Below are 23,358 nucleotides of genomic sequence, written 5' to 3'. Positions count from 1 at the left end.
CGGACTCATCAAGGTCACAGGTGGGCAGCACCTTGGCCTCTTCTCATCTATAGCTATTGCCTTTCCTGTATAGAAGCCCCCCCCATTCCAGAAAACTCATTTGTTTTAAAGACCCCTGGATTGATTCCAGGAAATATTTGAGAACTATTGCCCCAGGAGACCTTAGGAAAAAGTGCTGAGTGCCTCCCACATCCCACCCATCTTCCCACCTGTCAGGCATCCATGTTATCCAGTTCTTCCAGGGGGTGAATTGCTTCACTGACACTTCTGAAGGAGGCATTCAGAGAACCCCAGACACTTTCAGGGTCGTTTGGGGACCCACTGACTCATAGCTGCAGTCCAACTCTGGGTCCATTCCCAGCCCCATGCATCTCAAGAGGAGAGAGCATTTCCAGGTAGCCCAAGTCTTTGGCTGTACTTCTAGGAGGAGGTCCTGATGGGCTCTTGGCTGCTCTTCCGTCCTTCCCTACACACCATGAGACACTTCCCAAAGTCCCACTGTGTTGGTTTTTCTCTGGGCATGTCTGCGGTGTGCCCACAGGTCTTTCAGGGGACCTCAGGGTGCCTGTCCTCAGACTGTTGGATACCCACCTGATTCACCTCCAATTGTGTCTGCCCATTTCAGGTTCTGAGTCTTCCAGCAGTGCTGGATCCTCGGGATCCTTGTCACGAGCACATCAACCTCTCCAAAGTGGCCCCCTTGTCCCTGGAGGGCCTGCCCCGTCTTCAGGCACTGGGGCTTTTGCGGAAAATGCTCTAAATGGCCAGGCAGCCCCTGGCAACCCCAGCTACATCCTGCTCCCGCTTGAAGCTGCAGGCATCCCTCCGGGCAGCATCCTCCTCAACCCCCACACAGGTGAGTGGACTTGGTAGTCTCTGTGGGACAGCCCATCCAGCCAAGCCTGGTCCCAAGGGTGCTTCTGAATGTGAAAGAAAAAGTAGGGCAGGATGGGGAGGAGGTGAGCACAGGAAAAGGTGCCCAAGATGTCTGAAGCACTGTCATCAATGGAGAACAATGAGCTTCTTTCCCCAGTGACCGGTGGCTACCTCCCTGCCTGCCACAATCATTGGATTCAGGTTCATTCAGCAGAGAGACCCAGAGTGAGAGGGCCTCGCTCTCTTGCAAGGTTGTTGCTCTGTGTGAGATAGGACACACACACACACACACACACACACACACATCCTCTTCTCAGAGAGATGGAGATGTCCAAGAAAGTAAGGAGAAAGTAAGAAATCCAAGGGCAGGCCTTTCGGGGCAGAGCTTTTTGTAGTGTCTGAAGGCTGATCCCTCTAATCAACCACTGAATTGTTGGTCCTTAGGAGCTTTGGATTTAGGGATGGAAAAATGAGGGGAAAATCCCAACAGAGCCTGCATTTGGAGTTTGGTTTAGCTTAGGGCCCGAGGGTTATTTAAATTATCTAGTCTCATGAATATGCAAAATAGGGGAGTGAACTCGTGACAATAGGTTATTTTTGGCAGATTGATTTGGACTTCCCCTACATTTTGCCTGGGAAAGGAAGACTCAGGGGGAGGGGGCGAATGACACTCACAATTGTCAAATCTTTGGAGAGATGTCATGAAGAAGAAGAGTTAGACACTTTGTATGAGTTCTCCATCACTGGAGGTCTTTAATTGGAGGCTGGAGGCAGAGGATTTAAGTGTGAGAATTCATAGTTTGAGTAATAGGTGGTCCCAGGGCCCTCAGGGGCCCCGTCAAATACCATGAATTTCTGATTGTATTGATCTTGAGGAAGACCAGTGGAATAAACACAAAGCTAAGCGGAATGAAAGAGTCACTTGGTACCTTTCCCAGAAACAGAGGGGGGAGAGGCAATCTTACTTAAGGCATCTCAAGCTGAAGCATCATTTATTAGACCTGAGAGATCCTTTAGGAGTCACCTCATCAAATCCTCTCATTTTCTAGAAAAAGAATCTGAGGCCAAGAGATGAAATACCATGTGCATTCCTCAGAAACAGAGGTTGGACTCCAACAGAGCTTGGCTTCTCTGAACTGGAATTCAGAGTTTTTCCATTATACTTATCTCCCTTTGCTCTCTTCTTTCTTTGTTTCTGCTCTTTGCCCATCTCTGTGTCTCTGTCTTTGTCTCTCTCTGTGTATCTCTTCGCCTTCTCCATATGGCTCTCTGTCTCTGTCTCTCTTACTATTTCTCTGTCTCTGTCTTTCTATTACTATGTCTGTCTTTATCTCTATTTCTTTCTCTGTCTCTGTCTCGCTCTCTCTGTCTCTGTCTCTATCTATCTATCCCTGTCTCTGTCTCTCTGTGTCTCTCTCTTCCTGTCTGTCTGTCTGTCTCTCTCTACCTCCCTCTCTCTGTCTCTATCTGTCTGTTTCTGTCTGTCTCTTTGTCTGTCTCTGTCTCTCTTTCTGTCTTGTCTCTCTCTCTCTCTCTCTCTGTCTTGTCTCTCTCTCTCTCTCTCTCTCTCTCTCTCTCTCTCTCTCTCTCTCTCTCTCTCTCCCTCCCTCCCTCCCTCAACACAGATACATAGCAATTATAGAAGATACCTTTCTTTGTCCCTGCAAGGAACAGTGTTTTTCATTTCTGGATGAAGATAAAACCTAGAGGGAGAGATGGAAGTGTCCTCCTTTTACCGCAAGTCATTTGGCCCTGCTGGTTTCAGTGCCTTGTAAAGAATCTGGGGTCTTTTGTTTAGCTTGACTTCATTTTATTTTTGATGGTTCTCCGAGCCCAAATGAGAAAGTGGAGAGGGGTTTATGCACCCCCCAGCTCTGTCATTGGCTGAAGCATCCTGTGGTTTACATTTCTAACAGATTCATCCATTTATTCCTTTAAAATAGAGTACTTTCATATATTACTAAGCAAAAAATATTGCATCATCTCTTAAGCATCCAGAGACCCAGGAGTCTCTAAAGGGGTCATTAGTATGTTCTGGAGTTCATGAAGCTGGGGAGATACCATTGCTGTTACTAGGAGATCCAGAGGTTTGGTTTTCTAGTCCCAAATCTGTGTTACATATGTGTACATGTGTAAATCTGCATTTGTTGTGTAAATGTTGTGTCTGTGTGTCTCTGTGCATGTGTGTGTTTCCTAGATATGATGTGAGTCCAAACACAAATCTGAGATCATGGCATCTTCCAAAAGGTTACAGTACTTTTGCATTTCTTCATCAAATGCAACCAAATCAGCTGCTCTGTAAATGTTCCTCTCAGAAGTTCCTTATAAAGATGAGACTTGACCTTGGCCATCAAGGGGCTTGGGACAAAACAGATTGCAAGAAAGGATGGAAAGAGTACATAGGACTGGTGCAAAAGGGAGGAATTCTGTCCAGTTGTAGGGGTGAGGGAAGGATTTCATAGGAGAGGGCACCTGAGCAAAGCCATGAAGGAAAGCAAAGACACTTTAGCACCTTAACTGAAAGGCAAGGAAGTACTGTGAGATAAGGTTGGAATAGCATCTTTTAGAGGTCCTTGAAGAGCAGATTTTGGCCACTGGACTATGCCATTGGGAAATGGAGAGTCATTGCAGACTTCTAGCAGTAGGGTGGTGGGTGAGTCTGATATTGGGAGCACTAAACTACTGAGAGTGAGTTGTATTTCTTTGAGGTAAGAAAACCAATTAGGAGGTAGTATGGACCTGATCTAAGGGAACTGAGGTAGGGAGGTGGATGTAATCAGTATTTAGTGGTCACCCACCAGTTGGAAAATGTTATGAGTGAAAAAGACAAGTCCCCACTGAACAATAAGACAAAGCAGCAATGGGTCCACTCCTCTCATGAGACAGGTACAATCAGAGCACTGGAAGGACTCAAAGTGGGGAGGATCCTCTCCTGGAAGATACAGTAGGAGCAGAGAAAGAGAAGAGAGAGGAGATTAGCTCCTTTCCAGAGTTGTTAAGATTTAACTCTAGGGGCAGCTAGGTGGTGCAGTGGATAGAACACTGGCCTTGGAGTCAGGAGTGCCTGAGTTCAAATCCGGCCTCAGACAATAATTACTTAGATGTGTGGCCTTGGGACTTAACCCCATTGTCGTGCAAAAACTAAAAAAAAAAAAAAAAAAAAAGAAAAGATTCAACTTTTAAGAACGGCTTCATTCTTGAGAATGGTACCCACCTGGCACTGGGGGAAAAACAAACCAAGCCAGAGCCACTCATATGAGGTCCCTCTATTGTCCAAAAGGCCAGGGAGCATGTTGACATGGAGCTTAGCCTCGTGAAGATGTTCCCTAAAGCCACAGCCAACTTCCCTCCCCAACAATACCTACCAAGTTTCCTTTGTAGCTTTCCAGCCTCTCTGTGGACTCTACTGATTCTGATAGCTCTCTGCTTTCCAATTCTTGGAATACCTTCCCTAATGTTTCCCCTCTTGTCTCCAATTCCCATTGAGTCTACTTCCAATTTTTGGAATGCTCAATATTGTCTCAGTGTCTCCTAACCCCAAGTCTGGGGCACTCTCCTAGACATTCTGGCCCCAAAGCCTCCTGGCCACTACCCAGTGCATGAGTTCTATGCTCTGGCTTCTCCTTTCATATACTCTGTGACCTTGGAGTTTTAGCAAGCATAAAGGAATGTATTATCCTTCTTTCATTGCAAGCCTGCCATAACTCTCCACTCTCAATCTAGTCCCCTCAGACCTCAGCACAAGACCCAATCCTCTGTAATTGTTCATTGATTCGGTTTCTCTTTGCATTGACTACATCTGGCTACAGTTCAAGACAGTCAGTCTTGCAGCCTGGTCCAGGAGGGGCCAGGAGGTGGCTGGTCCTCCCCAGTAAGTATTGCTGACAGAACTCCAGGCATCTTGATTTCCTTGAACTGTGATAAAGGATTTGGATTTCCTGAGATTCCCACCATCTTTTGTCCATCTGTCTTCCAGTTGGCTACTCAGGTGCCATTAATGCCACTTTTCTCCACATCAAAAATCACTCTCTACTGCCTTTCCCTAGAAACTCACTGAAGCAAGGGGTGAAGCCCACAAAGGTTTTACCAGGGAGTCCTAATCAGAGAGAAAAGCTTCTGGGATTAGAACTGCTCCCATTTACCAGAGTCCTTTGTGCTTCCTGTGATCTTCGGGTGGGAGGGAAATCTATCCCTTTTGATTCATTCAGAGAAAGATAGAAAAACCAAATGGTTTCAGCATTCCATGCTGACTCCTGCCCACAAAGGAGCCCAAACTCACAAGGTTCTTTTTTAAAATTTATTTTTGAGGCAGTGGGGTTAAGTAACTCACCCAAGGTCACACACTAGGTATCAGGCATCTAAGGTTGGATTTGAACTCAGATCTTCCTGACTCCAGGGCTGGTGCTCTATTCTCTGCACCCTCTAGCTATCCAAGCTCCCAAGATTCTTGTGTGAGAGCCTACTAGGAAGTTCTAGATGAGTTGAGGTCTTCCAGACAATAGAAAATGAAAGCTCTTCCTCTCCTCTTGTCAGCTTTCCTGGTATTGACATGTATCCCATATTGCACGTGGTGGCTGTTCTGCTTTAATCACTTTATTCCAAAGACCCTCCTATGTGTCCTGGAGACATCAGCATGGCAGAAGTGTTGATTCCTACTCATTACTTTGGAGCTATTGTTTTATCTGCTTTTAAATTAGTCATTCTTAGAACATTTCACTGATAACACTGATAAAAGTCTGTTCCTGGACACATTCTTCTTCCTCAAGTCAATGATTCTTTGGAGGCCACCCATGTCCCAGATTTTTTCTCCTTCTTTCTGGGCTACTTGAGCAGCCTTCTTCCCATCAGCTCACCTTCCACTGGGTCTTGAGCCTTTCTCACATCTCACAGCTACTTTTTTTTTTAGGTTTTTGCAAGACAAATGGGGTTAAGTGGCTTGCCCAAGGCCACAAGGCTAGGTAATTATTAAGCCTCTGAGATCAGATTTGAACTCAGGTCCTCCTGACTTCAAAGCCGGTGCTTTACCCACTATGCCGCCACCCAGCCGCCCCATCTCACAGCTACTGTTACTTGTAACCATTATTTCCTCTTCCATAGATCAGTTTCTAATGACACCATCTATTGGGGATTGTGGGGAAAGAGGAAGAAGAAAAAATCAGATAAAAAGAGTTGTCATTAGTTCCAGAAAATGAGTCTTTCCCAATAGTGTCTGACAACCAGAACATAGTGTAATCTGCTACGCCACCCAGCCTCTCATGAGCACACACACAGAGATGCTGGAGAAAGTAGAGATCAGAGAAGTTCTCAGGCTATCTTGAATCTGGAGGTTGCTGAGTTAGACATTGTAAGACGTTGGAGAAATTGTGCTTATTCTCCCTTTCCTTTCTGTTTCACTAGCAGGGTTCATGGAGAAATGACTGTATCATGCTACGTTTTCCATATCTCTTCAACCTGAGTGCAAAAATATGACACCCCCAAATTTAAAAAACTAATTTAGTCATTATTGATGATTCCCTTGGAAATTCCTTGGTCTAGAATTCCAAAGTCTGAACTTACCCAAGAGCAAGCTCAGTCTTGTGGAAAGCATTGCTGTGTCTTCAGTCTTTGCTTTGCTTTCTCCTTCTGTAGTATTTACTCTGAAAAAAAATGCCAGTATATTGCTTATGTCTAGGATTCCACAAATCTTGGTGAAAGGTTCCAGTTCCTGTGCAAGCACTCAAGGTAACAATGTGTCCCATGCCTAAGCCAGACTTTTTCAACTCAGAAAATACAAACAACACATGTGCAAGCCCCCCCCATCTCACACACACACACACACACACACACACACACACACACAGACAAACACACACAATTGTAGTAGTCCCTAAACAATTTATACAATGATCTTTCCTCTTCATGGAGCCCCTCCTTTCCCCAGGGAAGACAAGTCCTACAGATTCCAGTCACTGTTTTGGTTGTGACTCTAATCAGAAGAGAAATGACATGATGTTGCTGGAGAATCACTCTCCCTCAGTTTCAGTTTGTTCCATCACAAAACCTATTCAGACATCCAACCTTACTGTAGTCCCTTGATGTCTAAGTCACTCCCAGAGAAAATGAACTTGAGATTGCCAGAGTAGCTATGGTCTTTCCTTTGAATCTCCATTGTTCAAATAACTTGAACTAACAGCAGTTGCCAGGGTTCATATCATCCACTATCCCAAGTTATATGACTTTATTCCCTTGCATATCTTCCCATTGTGGGGGATCCTGTCTTCAAATCTCTTTATTTTCTAAGGAGAGAAAATTGTCCAGGGTCCCCTCTTTTCCCTTTAAGAGACTGGGTCCAGAACTCTTAAACCTTGGAATTCTAAACAAATGCCCTCCCAGTTGGTGCTATGTAAGAAGTTCATCTCCTCTCTAGAAGACTGGGGTTTAGGAGGCCACACCCCTCAGGCCCTAGCCTTCTGCATTCCACAGTTGTTGTGTGATTGGTGCTATGTACGTGTGCCCCGGATCTGCACAGAGAAATGCAGAGCCTAGGTGCTTTTAACTCACCGAAGCCTACAGATGCACTGCCCTGACTACCATCTCTTGGGCTAAGAAGCTGTCCTCTGGGGCTGGGGGGCGGGGAGAACAAGGCAGTCCCTGGTGGCTTCCAACTCTATCATGTGTGTGCTTGTGGTCAGTCCTGGTTAGGAGCAGAGCAATCTGGTGGATGGGGTACTGAACCTGGAGTTAGCTAGACCTCGGATCTGGGTGACTCTGGTCAAGTCACCTGATCTCTGTGAGCCTCACTTCTTTCATATGTAAAAGGGGCCTCATAATAGCATCTACCTCCACAAGGCTGTTGTGAAGGTCATACTACACCAGATAATACATGGAGAGCTCTTTGCAAACTTTGGAATCTCATCTCAATAATGCATTGATATCAGCACCATGGAGAGAAGGAAAGAGTGACTGCAGGAGCTCCTTTTAATGACATAGGTGCTCAGTGACCTTGAGAAGGGTCCCAGATCAGGGGCTCCTCCTCCTGGGCCATCCTCAAGGCAGAACGAAGCTGTTGAGGAATGAGCCAATGGGCAGGAGGCAGTGAGTATTCATTAAGTGGGAATTAGCCTTTCTCTTTTGGGGCTGACAGACGGCTGCCCGGCAGGTGACTGAGCAGCTCGTGGTGCTGGGAAGCTGGCAGGCCAGCAGCCCTGCTCACCAGGGCAGGGGGCCCACAGATGCATTAGGCTTCTGCTAAAATTCCCAGGGGGTAGACAAATTGTTTGCTAGCCCTTAAATTGCTATTGACTAAGAGCTGCTTCCAGCATAACATCCAGCTTGAGGGAGGCTGAGCTTCTGGGGTCACTGGGAGCAAATGCTGCCATTTGTGAAGGCTCAATTACCAGGAGACAAGCTGCAAATTCACCAGCAGCCTCCTCGTGCCCCCAACTTTTTGGGTTACTTGATCAAATGTCTGTTGGAGTCATTTCTTCCCAATGGGGGAAAGGGGGTAGTGTCCAACCTCAGATTGGCCCCCTCTTCTGTTTCAGGCCAGCCGTTTGTGAATCCTGATGGGACACCAGCCATCTACAATCCCCCGAGCAGCCAGCAGCCTGGGAGGAGTCCAATGGGGGGCCAGGCCCAGCAGCAGGTGCAGCCACCCCAGCAGCAAATGGCTCCCCATCTTGTCACACAGGTAGGGAAGCTGGACTAGCTGGTTAGGATGGGGCAGGATGAGGAGAGGGAGGGACCTCAGGGAAAGGCTGGCTTCTTTGTCAAGAAGAAGGGACCTTCTCCTCATGTAACAGATACAAGTGGGGCTCTGCGCCCTGGCTTCTTAGAGGAGAGTAGGCAGTGAGAGTCAGGCATTTGGATTTAAATCTACTATTTGCATGACCTTGGACAAGTCACTTCTATCTGGACTACAACTCCTCTGAGCCCTTCTCTAGTCCCAAGATTTCATTTTTCTCTGTGTCTATCACCTCACCCACCATGCACTGACCTAGTCTAGCCAAGATGTCTGATGGAAGGAATTCCTAGCATCCTAACATCTTCCAGCATGGCTCACATCTGTCAGCTGTCCCCTTCACAGTCGCAGCATGATTTGGGAGGACCCCAAAAGGCACAGTGCTTGCAAGATACCCCACATTTCTGATATCTCCAACAAGGACTGGTTAGGCAATGCTTGAATGCAACTAAACCACCTGTTCCTCTTGATAGCAGTTGGGGGTGGAGGGGTGGGGTGGGGATGTCTCTTCCTCTGGCTGTGAGGGTTGTCAATGATGTGGCCATGTCATCCTCTCCCTGCTCTGGTTATGGGGTTCGTGGATAAACATTGTCATCGTGGTGGGCATAGTGGAGGAGACTGCCGCCCAGTCCAAGCCTTATGGGCTCAGAGACCATGGGGACAGCAGTAAGTCCAGTCCCACATGTACTTTCTCTCTCCATTCACCCTCTCCAAACTGGGGAAGGTACAGGAAGCCAGTGAGGTTAAGAAAAGCCCCCTGAGAAAGAAAGGCAGAGTCCTAGCCTGTCACTTCCCTCTAGCCCAGGCCGGAAGCCTTCTCAGGGTAAAACAGATGGAGAAAGAGAAGAAAAGAGCTAATTGTCTCTGCCTCCTGACTGCCTCAGACCTCAGTGGAGGAGAGCTGACCTGAGACTTTGTTTCTTCCCCAGTCTCTGCAGGCTCTGCAGCCTTCTTCGCAGTCAGGGCAGTATCCCACCGTCTCCTATCCTCCCCAGCATCTTCTGCCAGTGTCTTCGGTGCAGCAGTTTCCTGTGGTATGATACCTACTCATGTGATTCATATGGCATGCCCTGCATGTGATTGGCTGAGGAGAGAGAGAGAGAGAGAGAGAGAGAGAGAGAGAGAGAGAGAGAGAGAGAACACATGTGAAGAGAGTGCATAGATGGGAGGGGAGATATAAGTAGAGAGGACTGGTGAGACATGCATAATCCTTGATCCCTTATCCCTCTGTTATGGCTCTTTCCATTTGGATCATTTTTGTGTTTTTATTCTCAGTGTCTTCCTCCTCTTATCTGAAACAGTTGGAAGAGCTTGGTCTTAGCCTTGGCCTGATTCTCCCAGTGGTCTGATTAATAGATAAAACAGGGTAGAGGAGGGGAGAAGGAAGGGCTGCGTCATCTTAGTAAGGTGTGGTTAGCCCCACCTTCAATAGCATCAACATCCTATCATCATCCTTTGATTCTTCTAATAAGAAAGACTTGGATAGGGACAAAAAAATGGGCTCATCTATGGTGTCTCCCCTGAGGAAGGTTAAAATGTATGAAACTACCCAGGATTGGGGGTTTTCCCCCAATTCCCTCTAATGAGCTAGCTTCTCTTTGAGTCCTTTGAGGAAAGTACTCACCAGTTCCTCCTCTGTGTGTGTGTGTGTGTGTGTGTGTGTGTGTGTGTGTGTGTGTGTGTTTGTGTGTGTGTGTGTGTGTGTGTGTGTGTGTGTGTGTGTGTGTGTGAGAGAGAGAGAGAGAGAGAGAGAGAGAGAGAGAGAGAGAGAGAGAAGGGGGAGGGGGGAGGGAGGGAGTTGCTCTAATAAACAAAAGACCTCCTCACTATTTATTTGTTTCCCCCACCATATCGCCAACTCCTGTGGAGGCTGCAGGCTTCTACTGACCCAGCAGCAGAGATGGAAGGGAAGGGGATGTGGGGCATTGGTGAATGCTTCCAAGGATAGTGATGAGAAATTATGCCCTAGTTTATTTGCTAAAAAGACTTGGGGCGGGGGGGGGGGGGGGCAAGTGGACAAGAAACCAAATATCTAGCTTATTCCTAGACATTGAGAAGAATGTTGGGAAAGGTGAATTTTGGATCCACTAGCCCTGAGAGTTGGAACAAGTCTCTAAACATCTCTAGGCCCTGGGTCTTTCTCCATTCAGAAAAAAAGATCTTACATCTGCTCAGTCCCTAGCCCCCAGGGTTGTATGATGTAAACTTAGAATCACCCGAAGCCCCAAGGAGAAGAGGTGCAATCATAAGACATCAGTGATTCTCTCCATGAATTTCCTCTCCTTTCCCCTCCTCTCATCCCTTAACATTTTCCCTTCATTTTGAATCTGTGACCCTGTCCCTCATCCCTTCCCTTGCTAGGAAGAAGGTCCAGAAGTCCCTTTGATTCATTTCCTTATTTGCTTTCTGCTACGTAGAGGGATGACATGGCCACACAGTTCAGCCAAATAAGCCTGAGCCGACAGTCTTCAGGAGACACGCCTGACCCTCCACCTGGACCCATCTACCCACAACCCATCCTGCAGCAGCCAGGACAGCAGCCAGGCTATGTCCTCACCACAACGAGTCAGCAGCTTCCTCCTGGAGGTTTCTCAGGCTCAGGCCCTCCCCTCTCCCAGCAAGTCCTCCAGCCTTCCCCAGCAACCCAGGGGTTTGTCCAGCAGGCTTCACCTGCCCAGGTGAGTACACTCAGCTACACTTAAGTTCAGCCTAAAGTGGGCATGGCTGCCATACTGATTTATGCCTCCCCCAACTGTATTTTAATTCCCATTTCCATGTAGGTGATATGTCCTTTCTGTGTCAGTCATGGATTATAGCACTGCTCCAACATAATTTGAAAAAATATAGAAAAGGCAAAGCAATGAATTGTCATTCAGTTCATAAATGGAAGCAATGATTACATTTAGTCACTACATTATTCATTCAAGAGGGACCCTGGCACAGGGTCCAGGCAACTTTGTGCAGGGGAGAAGATGGCACAACAGAAGAACTCAAGGGGATTAGAATAGCCATGAGAGCAACTTCACTGGGCCATTTGACCTGTAGTCTTAGAGAAGGCACCCAACCTTGAGCCTTCTGCTCCCAACTCTATGGAGATGAACCCTCTGTGCCATCCAAGGACACCTTCTCTTCAAAATATTCTCTCCAGACTCTATCTTGCCTCTGAATAGGCAGGAGGCAGGGAAGTGGACACCCAGTGTCCCATCATTCCTATGGGTTGCATGCACTCATCCAGGCTGCCCCAGGTGCCGTTCATCATCCTTAATTGGCTCAAACATGTAAGACACCACAGATCAGTGATTTTTACTGTCTCCTCCAAGATGGATGATGTTTTGCCGCTCACCGCCAAATACCCACAGTCGTCTCCCGGGGATCATGAGCAGGATGGTGTGGGTGATTACTGTCAGAAAGCAAAATAGGCAGATGAAATCCTGGCCCATTTTCTAGTTGCACACATATGACCAAAGAACAGCTTATTAAAAGTCTCTACCTTACCTGGGCTATTCAGAATTCAGAGTGCAGTTTTAGTTTCCTCTTGTCACTAAACTCAGGTCATGAATATATTAGTCTTTGGAGACACAAACCACTGCAATACTGAGGAAGCCCACAAACACTGGTGGCTGTCTTCAGATGGAGGGTACTCCTGACAGTAGTTCATCCTCAGTGGAAAGGCATGTTCTCTAACTCAGGGTCCTGGTGCTTCATCAATCCACAAGTCATCAACCTCATGTGTCCAAAGTCCTGGAGACAGCACTTAGATAGCAATGGATTCCACTGCTCTTCAGGAAAAGCACCCCCCCCACCAGTTCAGAACTGGTTCTACTGTTTAACAAAAATGTGGAAGAATACAGAACAGGGGACTTCACCCAAGGGGGAAAAAATAGAAGACGCTGCTTGAAGAAGATGTTTCAGTGTCATTGTACTGGAGAAGCAAATGTACTGCAAAAACTCTTGTGTTGTGATGAATCTTTGAGAGGCAGCAAGGATTTGATACAAGGAGAGGAATAATAGGAGAGAGAGAGAAGTCCACAAGACAATCTCTGTTGGGATTTATAAGCTACACAATCCTACAGCATACAAAGGGATTGACATAAACACATGGTGGTTAGGGGGTTAGGGAGAGGACCATCTGTAGAATCCCAAGGGTATTATAGAAAATCTGAGGGCAGCAGGCAAGGATGCTAAGAAACTGACCTCTTTAGTTATCTCCCATTGGCACTTGTGGTCCTGAAGACAAATGAAAAAGTCCATTTCCACTATGTCTATGTGGTCCAGGATTGGGATAATTCCAATAATATCCAAAAAAATGGAATGGATAACTGAATGGTAGCACTCCAAGTATTCAAGGTGATTGCATGAGCACTGGGAATGGATTAGAGTAGAATTCCCCTTTTGGATATGAGGTTCTAGGATTCTATGGACATGTAAATGCATGTCTTTACCCCAAAGAGGAGAAGGAGATGTGATATCAATAAAAAAAAGAGCTGTCCATTGCTTGTGAATCATCTCCTTCCCCACTAAGTGCAGGATGGGAGTGCCTGAGGTTGATGGAGGAGGAGGAAGGCAGAGATACCTGAAGCACTCAATAATCACAGTGGTGCTAAGGCCAAAACTGACCAAATTTTCTAAAAGGATCATCATTTGTTTGGAGTAAAATGGGACCCTGAATTTTTGGGTGCTTTTGGACTCCCAGCTTGACTGTCCTCTCACTCCCCTTTGAAGGGGGATACTTCTCATCAGTTGAACCTAATTTATTTACTTCAGCAAGCAATTGATTTTCAGTACTCTATGCCAGTAATAAATTAATGTGGAAACATGGCCTGCTGCCCTTTTTGATCACATGTCACACAGCCTTCAAAGTCATCAACTCTTGTATCCTTGGGATAAGAAGGCTGAGGGGTGTATCTTAGCAGACATTTATTCAAAAATACAGGTGACAAAATATTTCAGCCTCTCCTTATAAAACAAAAGAAGGTAATGGTAACAGGACACTTAAGTGTATTTAAAGTTTGAAAATTGGCAGACCTGAAGAAAGAAGTCTCCAGTGGAGTACCCCCAGGGAACTGTTTGACTTTGAACAATTTATCCATGCCTTGGATAAAGGTATAGATCAAATGTGAAGATGCTACAAAAGCTGCCACATGGGAGGGCAGTCAAAAACACCTGGACAGGCTAGAATTTGAGTTGCTAAAATGTAATCAGGAAAAATGTCAAGTTTTTCCTATAGGTTCATGTTTATAAAATGGTGAGGAAGGACCTCCTTTATGGATCCACAGTATGATATGGGTCTGCAGAAAGTTACTGTGATTTTAGACAATATTAAGAAAGGGACTTGGCCCTATCGAGAATATCTTTAGAATATTGTTATCTGCTCTGGGCATCACATGGTAGAAAGGACATTGTTAAACTAAAGAATTTCCCCAACTGAGCACTTGCAATGGTCATGGTGGATTTGGAGATGATGCCATAAGAGGCATCAGGTGAAAGAATTTGGGATATTTATCCTGGTAAATAAAAGGCTAAGAAAGGGGGGAGGGTATAGGATGGCTCTCTTTGAGTAGCTTAAAGACCTTCACATAGAAAGGAGATGCTTAGTTTGTGCTGTTTGTGCAGAAAGCAAAAGTAGATGGAAAACTTAAAAGAAGCAGAATTAGGCTTGTAGTCAGGAAAATCTTTCTTACTGTTACCATTATCCCTAAGGAGAATGGGCTTCCATGAGAGGTGATGAGTTATCCCAGTTTCAAGGGCTTTGAGCAAAGGTTAGCTATGTTGAGGATATTCTTGTTTATTTGTGGGTGAGGCTAGATGGCTGCCAACTGAGCATCATAATGACATTCCAAAAACTGATTACCATCACATCCAACAAACAACCCCCTATCCTCACCCATATACTCCCCAACAGAAATGGGATATGGAGGAAACTCAAAGCAAGATGCAACTTACAGTCTTGAGGTTATCGTAATTACTTTCTTTGAACCCAGTCTTCTGAAATACTGCCCCTAGTTTTGTGACTTGAAGTAACAGAATCTAAGATGTCAAATCTATGCATTGCCAAAACCTCCTCTAGAACAGTGTCCATGCTGAGGTACTTTCTCATTAAATATCTCCAAAGAGAGCACCCACCACTTTCTGAGACCAACAGCACATTCTGCTTCTTGGCAGTGAAAAGAGGGGTGTGTGTGTGTTTGTGTGTGTGTGTATCTAAATATCAAGATAGAATCTGCATCTTGGCCTTATCATCATTCCCACTTCTGACCTCCATAAGCCAGTAAAATAAGATATTGATATCTATACCTGAACTTCCATCCATACCTACACCTGCATTTCTATCTATATCTGCTGTTATGAGCTAAATCTAAGTCATTTATATGCTAAGTCTGAGAGTATTTTGGACCTTTTTCTACCCTAAGTCACATACTTCTGTGAATCTCTGATTTCTTTCTGATTCAACTTGAGTTCCATCTTTTGAGTGAAATTTTTCCCGATTTCTCAGTTACTAAAGTCTCCTCCCCAAATCCATTTCATTTATTTTGCATGTGCTTCTCTATAAGCACATTCTCTCCCACAACAGAATATAACATTCTATCTACACTTTCATTTATCCATACATCTACACCTGTACCTATACTTCTATCCATATCAGCATCTACACTCTTACTTTCATCCATATTTGTGACTGCAACTATACTTACTCTCACCTATTTCTTTAGATTATGAGATCCCCTGGATTTACCTGAACATTCTTATTTTAATTGTTCAAATCTAATACTAAGTTTGGCTAAATGGTACTCTCAGATGTCAGAAACCAAAACAGGAAAATTCTGTCTTCAGGGAGATGCCATTCATTCATCTGCCTCAGGATACTCCTTCTCATGGGTATGAAGGCCATACTGTAGGGGTTAGAAAGCCAAGAGTTTACCATTATGAGGCTGTCCATAATGAGGAGCTGTTGTGGCCTAGTGTTGGTAGTACCACATGCTGGATAGACAGCACATGGTATGATTGGGGCTGAGAGGGAGAGAGGCAACAGTCAGGCAACAGTCAAAGAGCAGCCTGGGATCCTCCCATCTAGAAGTTTAGACTGAAGTGCCCTGAGGAAGGGAGTAGGGATGTTCCCCCTTCAGAGCAAAGCACACTAATGCTGATTTGTGATTTTCTCATCCTTCTCCCTTGCAGCAGATGCCAATGTACTATTACCCATCTGGTCAGTTCCCTACCTCATCACCTCAGCAGTACCGGTCCATGGGCTCCGTCCAGTACAGCACCCAGAGAAGTCCCCAGATGCCACCACCTGCTGCCCAGCAAACAGGTATCTGCACCTACTTTCCTTTGATACTGGCCTTGTCCCAATATTTCCCAAGTGGCCTTTGAACACCAGTGTTTTGGTGGGTCATTGGAGAAGTTGTACCAAGGGGTTTGTTAGTCTCAGAAAACAGCATGAGGGACAGCTTGGGATCATCTACTCTTTCTGAGGCCCCCCCATCTCTGTTTAAGTCAATGAGCATATCCCCTACTCTGTATCCTCTCGAACGAAAGTGATCCCAGCACTTTTTCTGGGGAAGAGCTTCCATCTCTTTTGAGGTGAAACAGTGACAGATTCAGAGACAGAGGTCTATCTGTGATCCAAGAAGTAACCCAAATCCAGGTGAAAATGTTGTCTTTTGTCTGGAACTGACATCCTTTTCCAAAGCTGCACCATTTGTGAGCATTGATGAGATGACCCCAGAAGTCCATGTGCTCTCCACCCAGTCAACCAGCCAACCAGCCAAGATCCAACTGGACCAGACCCCTGTGGTGAGCAAGTGTGCAGTGGGAAGGGGGGCCGTTACACTGTTAGAGAGTGAGTAGCAGGTCTCACAGTGAACCGGTCTCTTTCCCTGCTGTGGCCCTCCCCCATGGATTTCCTTACCCAAACAACAGAGGATGCCAGTCTGTGGATAATGACCTGGGCTTCTTTCCTGCTGACCTCATGGGCAAGATGGTGAACTATAATGCTGCCACAGAAAGAGCAGAGCGACGCTGCAGACCAGAAGTATGGGGCTGTTTGTCTCTGCCTACTGCATTCTTCTGGTAATCAGAAAATGCCAACAGCATGCATTTGTGCCCCCACCCCAATTTATCCATGTATGTTCTTCTCTGATCACCTTTGCTATGACCCCAGTACACAAAAACAATGAAAAGACCAGAGAGCATGGAGCCTGCCAAGGACTCCAAGTCTACATTTTCATCTGAGCCTCTCAACAACCCTGGGAGGTAAGTGCTAGAGGGATTATTGTCATGATTCTTCAAATGAAAAAGCTAAGGCTCAGTGAGGCAAACCTGGCTGGGCTCACACAGTTTCTTGGTTTATTGGGTTAGAATGTTTTCTGAACCCAGGCTGCCCTGACTCCAAGTCCATCATTCCATTCATTAAAGCAGGCTATTTCTCCCAACGAACATGTCATGAAGCCCAGAAAGCCACTGGCATCTTGTCACTCTAGAGAATAAAGATGTCTATAGCCATGGCCTTGATTCTAATGGCTATCAAAGGGAAGGCTTCTGCTATCCCTTTGAGATCATAAATCAGCTCCAGGAGATAACAGTGAAAGATGCCCAGAGTGTCCTATTGCTACCAAACTCCAAATCTATGAACTCAGCACAGATGATAGAAGTCATCCAAAAGAATTTGGAATCATTTAGAGTATATGATATTATGTTTTTTCATTCAGTCCCAGGAGCCAAGGACTACCTGGGAGTAAGGCAAGTCCTTAGAGGTCAGACAGACATCCAGTCAATGAGCATATTGACTGACATATAGTCCAGAACTGGGGATACAAAGGAAGTAGCTAGTCATCTTTGCTCTTATATTCCATGACAGGAATAAAATGAAGATTCAGGGAAGTAAATGAAACTTAATTTGAGGGTGGATAAGGAGAAGGGAAGGGGGAATTTTACCGTAATTTTACTATTATAAGAGTCATGAAGAGTTGGGTTCAAATCATGAATCAGACTATGTCTTGCTGCATGCCCATGAGCAAGTCACAAAACTTCTCAGTTTCACTTCCTTTATCTGTTAAATGGGCTTAATGAGATTACATGGCTCATCCATCCCTTTGTAAGGATCAAATAAGAGACTGCCAAGTAGTTAACAGATGAAAAAGAGATTGCACATTGTATTCTTGACCCTGGTTAGGTGGAAAATAAAAAAAGACATTTGATTTCAGAAAAAAAAAATTGACTTAATGAAAAAAAAAATGTTCCTAACAACTAAAGCTATCTGCAGATGGAATGTGTTGTCTTTGTGGGTAGTGAATTCCCTCTCACTCAAAGTCTTCTAGCAAAATGTTAATGGCCACTGCTGGAAAAGTTTCATAGAAAAGTTGGATTTGTATTGACATTGAGATTCTCATCAGCTTCTGCATGGTGCTTTATCAAAGATATTTGGAAATAGTCTAGAAGAGAGAGAAAATGAGAGGTCTGGAAAAATCCATTTGGGGAGAGGTGAAATGATGACAATGGATGGAAGTAAGATAAACTTTTGGGAGGATGAATACAGTAAGAGTTTGAGAGGAGAAAGAGTTAACCACAAGGGAGAAAGAATAAGTGTATAGACAAGTCTGAATAAAGAAACTGAGGGACCTGGAGAATTAAAATGGAGAAAGTTGCAAAAGTATAGTGGCAGCAAATAGCAATCAATGTTAGAAAGAGGAAAATGAATATAAGGACATAGAAAGGGCTATTCAGTCTGATATAATTGATCCTCAAGAAAGGAGTTCCATTCAAATGATAAGAAAAAACCTAGTTCCAAAGATTTGAAGGTGGCAATAAAGTTGATATGATGAGTATACATAACTATCTGGAACCTTCAGGATCATCTGCTAATTGGCTGGCTTCCTTTCTAATAGAGAGTAGTAGCCAGAATGTCTCTTTCTGACAAGGACAATTTGCTACCTCTAGTCATGGTTATAAGCCACCATGCCCAGCTAAGGAAGCAATTGAACAAAAGTCAGAATGGTACCATCTTTTTACATTTAATTTCATGTATTTATTGCTGAATCAATGTGAATCCATCAATAAATTTCATCAGTTCTTGCAATATGCCAGGCTATATGCTGACCTCTGGGATAAAAAGGACAAAGACAAAATTGAGCCAGTTTCTGATGTCAGGAACACGATGCAAACAAAATACAAAGAAATTGGTGAGTAGATTTAGTAGCTGGAAACTCAGGAAAGGCTTCCCATAAGAGGTGAAACTTGAACTGGATCTGTAGAAAACCAGGACCTCTAATATGAGGAAAATATGTGTCATAGTCCTGTTTCACACAATCCCCTTGTGGGGAAAAATTCCCAAGATACTCTTATGTGTGGCATGTAAATGAATTTGGCCCAGAATGAAAGTTAATGTGATGAGGACAGTAGCCTCTACCTACCTGACTACTCTACTTCCTTTTGTCAGACATGAGTAGAGTAGCTAGCTGAAGATTTTCTAGGATTTAATCACCTTCCAGAAGAGTCCAGAGTCTGGTTAATCTCAAGAGGAGAAAAGTAGTTATTGTAACTTGAAGTCTCAATTGATTATTTTTCATATATGGGAAACCTGAGCAAGTCTATAGATTGATGAGGTGACGTTGTTGGGGTGGTTTGGCCAGTCAGACGCACAGTGGAGGGTGGGGGGAGGAGGCAAGGGTCAGCTAGTGTTGGGAACAGTTTCTGGTGGATATGCAGTATTTGAAATATGTGGATTGTTCCAACCATGGACTTTGAGAGGCTGAAACTTGATTCAGCCCCGAGTGTTTTGCTCTAAGGGTCATGGAAGTAATGGTATTGAAGTGTGTTTGATTTCTTCTTAATGTTTAAAAGCTGATAGTCCAAATCGAATGTCAAACTAACAGCCTTAATGGATAATGGACTTCTCCAGGTATAAGAGTAAAATGGAAGGAAGCTGGAGCTAAGCTAGATGAGACCTTATTCAAATAATCAGCAGTCACTTGGGATAAATTTACACCATGCCTCTCATGTTTTATTTTTCTTTACCAAAGTATATCTGTCAGCATCTCTGAGTAACCTATTTGGGGGAGAGGGTAGAATACAACATGTTCCATTTTCCATGGATATATTGAAGGTTTTGACTCATAGTTAAGGTCACAACCATGAAAAGGTAATCTTAAAAATTTCCCTTATTGCCAAACTCCAATTCCATTTTGGCTGCACTTATTTGAGCTCATTTAACACACTCAAACCCACTTTTCTCCTCCCCCGTCTCCAAGCTGCAATAAACAATGCTTGGAAGCGCTTATGCTAATTCAGGCTTCATGTTTGACTCACTTTTAATTGAATTTTTTTAAATTGTTATTATTATTAAAATTTAGAACTAATCTTTACTTAAATTATTTGAACCTATCATCACACTGCTATTTTGGAAGACTGATGACTTCATTGATGATAATATTTCCTGTCATCCACCATTTCCTCATGCTTCTCATCCTGTGCACTTAATCCTGAGCTTTGGTTTCCAATAGCTACTAGAAAGGACCAAATTGGTACTTGGGGATTTTTCATTATTTTAGGAGCTCTGAGTTGCCAGTGTCTCTCGTAGACTGTAATAATAATAATGACAGTCTTCATTCCTGCTACAATGGACATGTATAGAGCAGCCTGGGTCGATGGAGAATGGGTTTCTCTAGAGCTGAAAGCACGAAGAAACATCCCAGCCCTTGGACAAACTATGATCTTGGGCAAGTAATTTGACATTTTCCTCACCTATCAAGTGAGGCGTATGGCATCTAGGGTCCTTCCTCATCTAAATGTATTATCCTACAACCAAAGGAAGGACACTGAAGTGAGGAAGGTTATCTTAAAGAAGGGAGAGGCTAAAGTCAGCAAGACATTGCAGGATGCCAGTAGGATGATCTAAGAAATAAGGACTCAAACAAAAGTTGTGAAAGTCAGAATGAAAACAAGAGAAGAGATCCAAGAGATGTACATAAACTCCGGGATTGGAATTGACAGGATGTAGTGATTAGCTGCCCTGCAAGGCCATTTCATGAGAGGTGACAAAGAAATGGGTGATAGTAGGTGGTGATTTGCTGCCCTGGGATATCTAACAAGCAATTGTTTGGAATAACAATAACATTAGATAGACCTGTGGTCCCATACTGTAGCTACAGAGACTGATGGAACATCTCCCAAGCTTTGGTCAGCCTGATGCCTACTCCTTTCTTGTGGTGATTCTCATGGACATGAATGAGATGACTGTGAGGAATCTGGAAAGTTCTTCTAATCTTCAAGAAACCTTGGGAAAAAAGCTGAACACTATAGGTTCAGAGTTGTTTTTGTCTACAGCATTTTCAGTTGAGTCAGTAGTTTTAGAAGAGAAAGACACATGCAGAAGGGCACAGCTGCTTAAAAAGGACATATCTTGGCATAGGTTTGGTATTTCTGGACCCAAATAGGAAAGACGGAAAACCTATGGTGTAGGAAGAAGCAGATGTGTTCAGAAATTTACAGGGGACATAATCCAGGAGACACCAGCAAAACACCAACAAATCAAAAGCATCAGAGGCTAGAAAGTCTATAGCAAGAAAGCTATTAAGGAAAGTGATGAGCAACTTAGTAGTAGGAAGATTTGGCTAGAGAGATGATAGAAAGGGATGTGTGTGTGTGTGTGTGTGTGTGTATGTATGCTCAAACTACACAAATAAAGAGGAGGATCAAAGGTGGCAAGGGCTGATGCTACTCTAGTGGATACAAGGACATTTGCAGCCAGTCAATAGGCATTAATTAAACACCTAGTATTTGCCAGCCATTGTGCTAAGCCCTGGAGATGGAAAGAGAGGGGAGACAGTCTTTATTTTCCTTCTATGCTTTCTGCCAAAATCTCTGACCAGCAAATTATGGGGTAGAAATGGCTAATAGGGAATTTATTGCCAATTAAAAAGTGAGGAGATAGTGAGAAATCTCTTCGTTTTCCTGATGGATTTAAGCCATTTTGGGATAACCTCAGGAACAGAAGGAAAGCATGGCTTTGGTTATTGAGCTATTGCCAGTGAGTTCTGAAAGAAATCATTGAATGGAAGAGGAAGAGAGCAAGGTCAAAGATTCTGATTTTCACAAAATTAAAAAGAATTCAACCTCATTATCACAAAATGGATTCAGATCAGATCAAGACAGGGTGAATGGCCAAGCATCAGCTGGGCAGAGTTCAGCTATTCCCTCTCTGGGTTAAATCTCTGCAGGATCACTGAATTTAGTTTTTATAAAATAGACATTTTGACTATCTGCATGTCCAGAAGGCTGCAACCAGGATGAGGAAGGGTCTTGTGATTCTGCCACAAAATGATCTGATAAAAAAGATGAAAATGGTTAATAGAGGGGAAAAGAAGCCAGGAAAATACAAAATAGGGACCTGCGATATATGTATGACTGTTCCATCAAAGAATGATCATTGTTACCCTCCTTGGCCCCAGATTGAGGAGCACTGGAGAAAAGTGGCAGAGACAAATCAAAGCTTGAATTCAGAAACAACATCTTAACAACTTAAACCATCTCAACAGGAAGAGCTGTCATGATAATCCTAAGAATTCAAGAGAAGTTTTCAAATGGAAGCCATTTAATAAGTAGAAACACATTGCCTACGTTAGAGTTCTGGTTATCTATGAGCTGGACAATATAGCTTCTGAAGTAGGAAAACACTCGGAGACTCAATTAATGCCAAGACCTGATTAGCATACTGACCTGAAGGGGCTTGTGCCCCTGGTGTCTCTCTGAGGGATTATCTGCTCTAGGCTTTGAGAGGACCAGAGAATGGAGGCTGCAGGGACCCCAAGGGGCCTTGAAATTGAATTCAGGTCAACTCATCAACCTTTACTGCACATCTTCCATATGTATCTATCACACCATTCCTGGCTCTTTTGAGGGATAAAGAGCTATAGAGGCATTTGTCTTGTCTTCAAACAACTTCTGATCTAGTAGGGAGATAAGGACATACAAAAGTAAGCACATCCCAGGCAGGCTTGGAACAATAACCATTGGAGACCAAGTGCTCTAAGAACTTAGGGGAGGAGAGAAGGCTCATTTTCTCCTCAATAATTCAAAGGAGGTTTCCTAGAAGGAGAGGCCTTTGAACTGGTACTTTAGGGTTAAACTGGATTATCAGAAATGGAAATATATAAGAAGCAGCCTGTGAGGTGAGTGGGAACCATATCAGTCTTGTTTGCTAAGGCACATTTCTTGAGCTGCTGAGCAGAGAACAAATCTACTCTATTAGGGTCATCTCTTCATTTGTATCAGAGGGCCTTCCCATAGAGTTGGGCATGCACCCTGGGACTCTATGGGAGAGGAAAGATATGTTAAGTGACATGCTTGATCAGAGGCTTCTGGGAGGGTCTTTACTGCCCATGATAAGGGTAAGCAGAGTCTAAGCCTAAGAGAACTGGTGGCTGAGCTGGAGAGAACTGCTCACTATGTGTACTAGGAGAAATAAGGGACAGAAGGAATCTGGTCTCCATTGAAGCACCCTCTGTTGTGATTCATCCTACCACCATCAGTCCCAGGGACAGAAGCTCTCTCTTATCACCCTTCCTGGTACATGGAGTGGCTTTCCCAATAGGAGTCATGCCTCATAGATTGGTCATTATGTCTGTCTATGTGTCCTGCAGAGAGAGGATGATAACCCATTGGAAGCATCTGAGGGACTTTGGAGGAATAACACATCTCCTGATTTCAAGTAGAGGAGGGGTCCTAGGACTTCTTAATGCAGTCACTAATTGGTTTGCTCAAGACTT

General features: G+C 44.3%; 1 protein-coding gene across 12 annotated transcripts in view; it reads left to right on the top strand.

Moving 5' to 3' along the window:
* Positions 1 to 23,358, top strand: part of ARPP21 (cAMP regulated phosphoprotein 21) — a 100,240-nt gene that overhangs the window by 49,930 nt on the left and 26,952 nt on the right. For 6 of the 12 annotated variants that reach the window (XM_074199323.1, XM_074199320.1, XM_074199318.1 and 3 more), the window contains 5 exons: positions 626 to 856; positions 8,400 to 8,545; positions 9,526 to 9,630; positions 11,014 to 11,274; positions 15,776 to 15,905. In XM_074199323.1, coding sequence (XP_074055424.1) covers positions 626 to 856; positions 8,400 to 8,545; positions 9,526 to 9,630; positions 11,014 to 11,274; positions 15,776 to 15,905 — 873 coding nt within the window. Of the gene's footprint in view, positions 1 to 625; positions 857 to 8,399; positions 8,546 to 9,525; positions 9,631 to 11,013; positions 11,275 to 15,772; positions 15,906 to 23,358 lie in introns of all 12 variants that reach the window. The other 6 variants (XM_074199326.1, XM_074199321.1, XM_074199319.1 and 3 more) reach the window with 1 other exon arrangement.

This window comes from Macrotis lagotis, chromosome 8 (genome assembly GCF_037893015.1).
Source record: "Macrotis lagotis isolate mMagLag1 chromosome 8, bilby.v1.9.chrom.fasta, whole genome shotgun sequence".
Taxonomy (NCBI): Eukaryota; Metazoa; Chordata; class Mammalia; order Peramelemorphia; family Peramelidae; genus Macrotis; species Macrotis lagotis.
The sequence above is the reverse complement of the archived record's forward strand: the minus strand, read 5'-3'. Positions and strand labels throughout refer to the sequence as shown.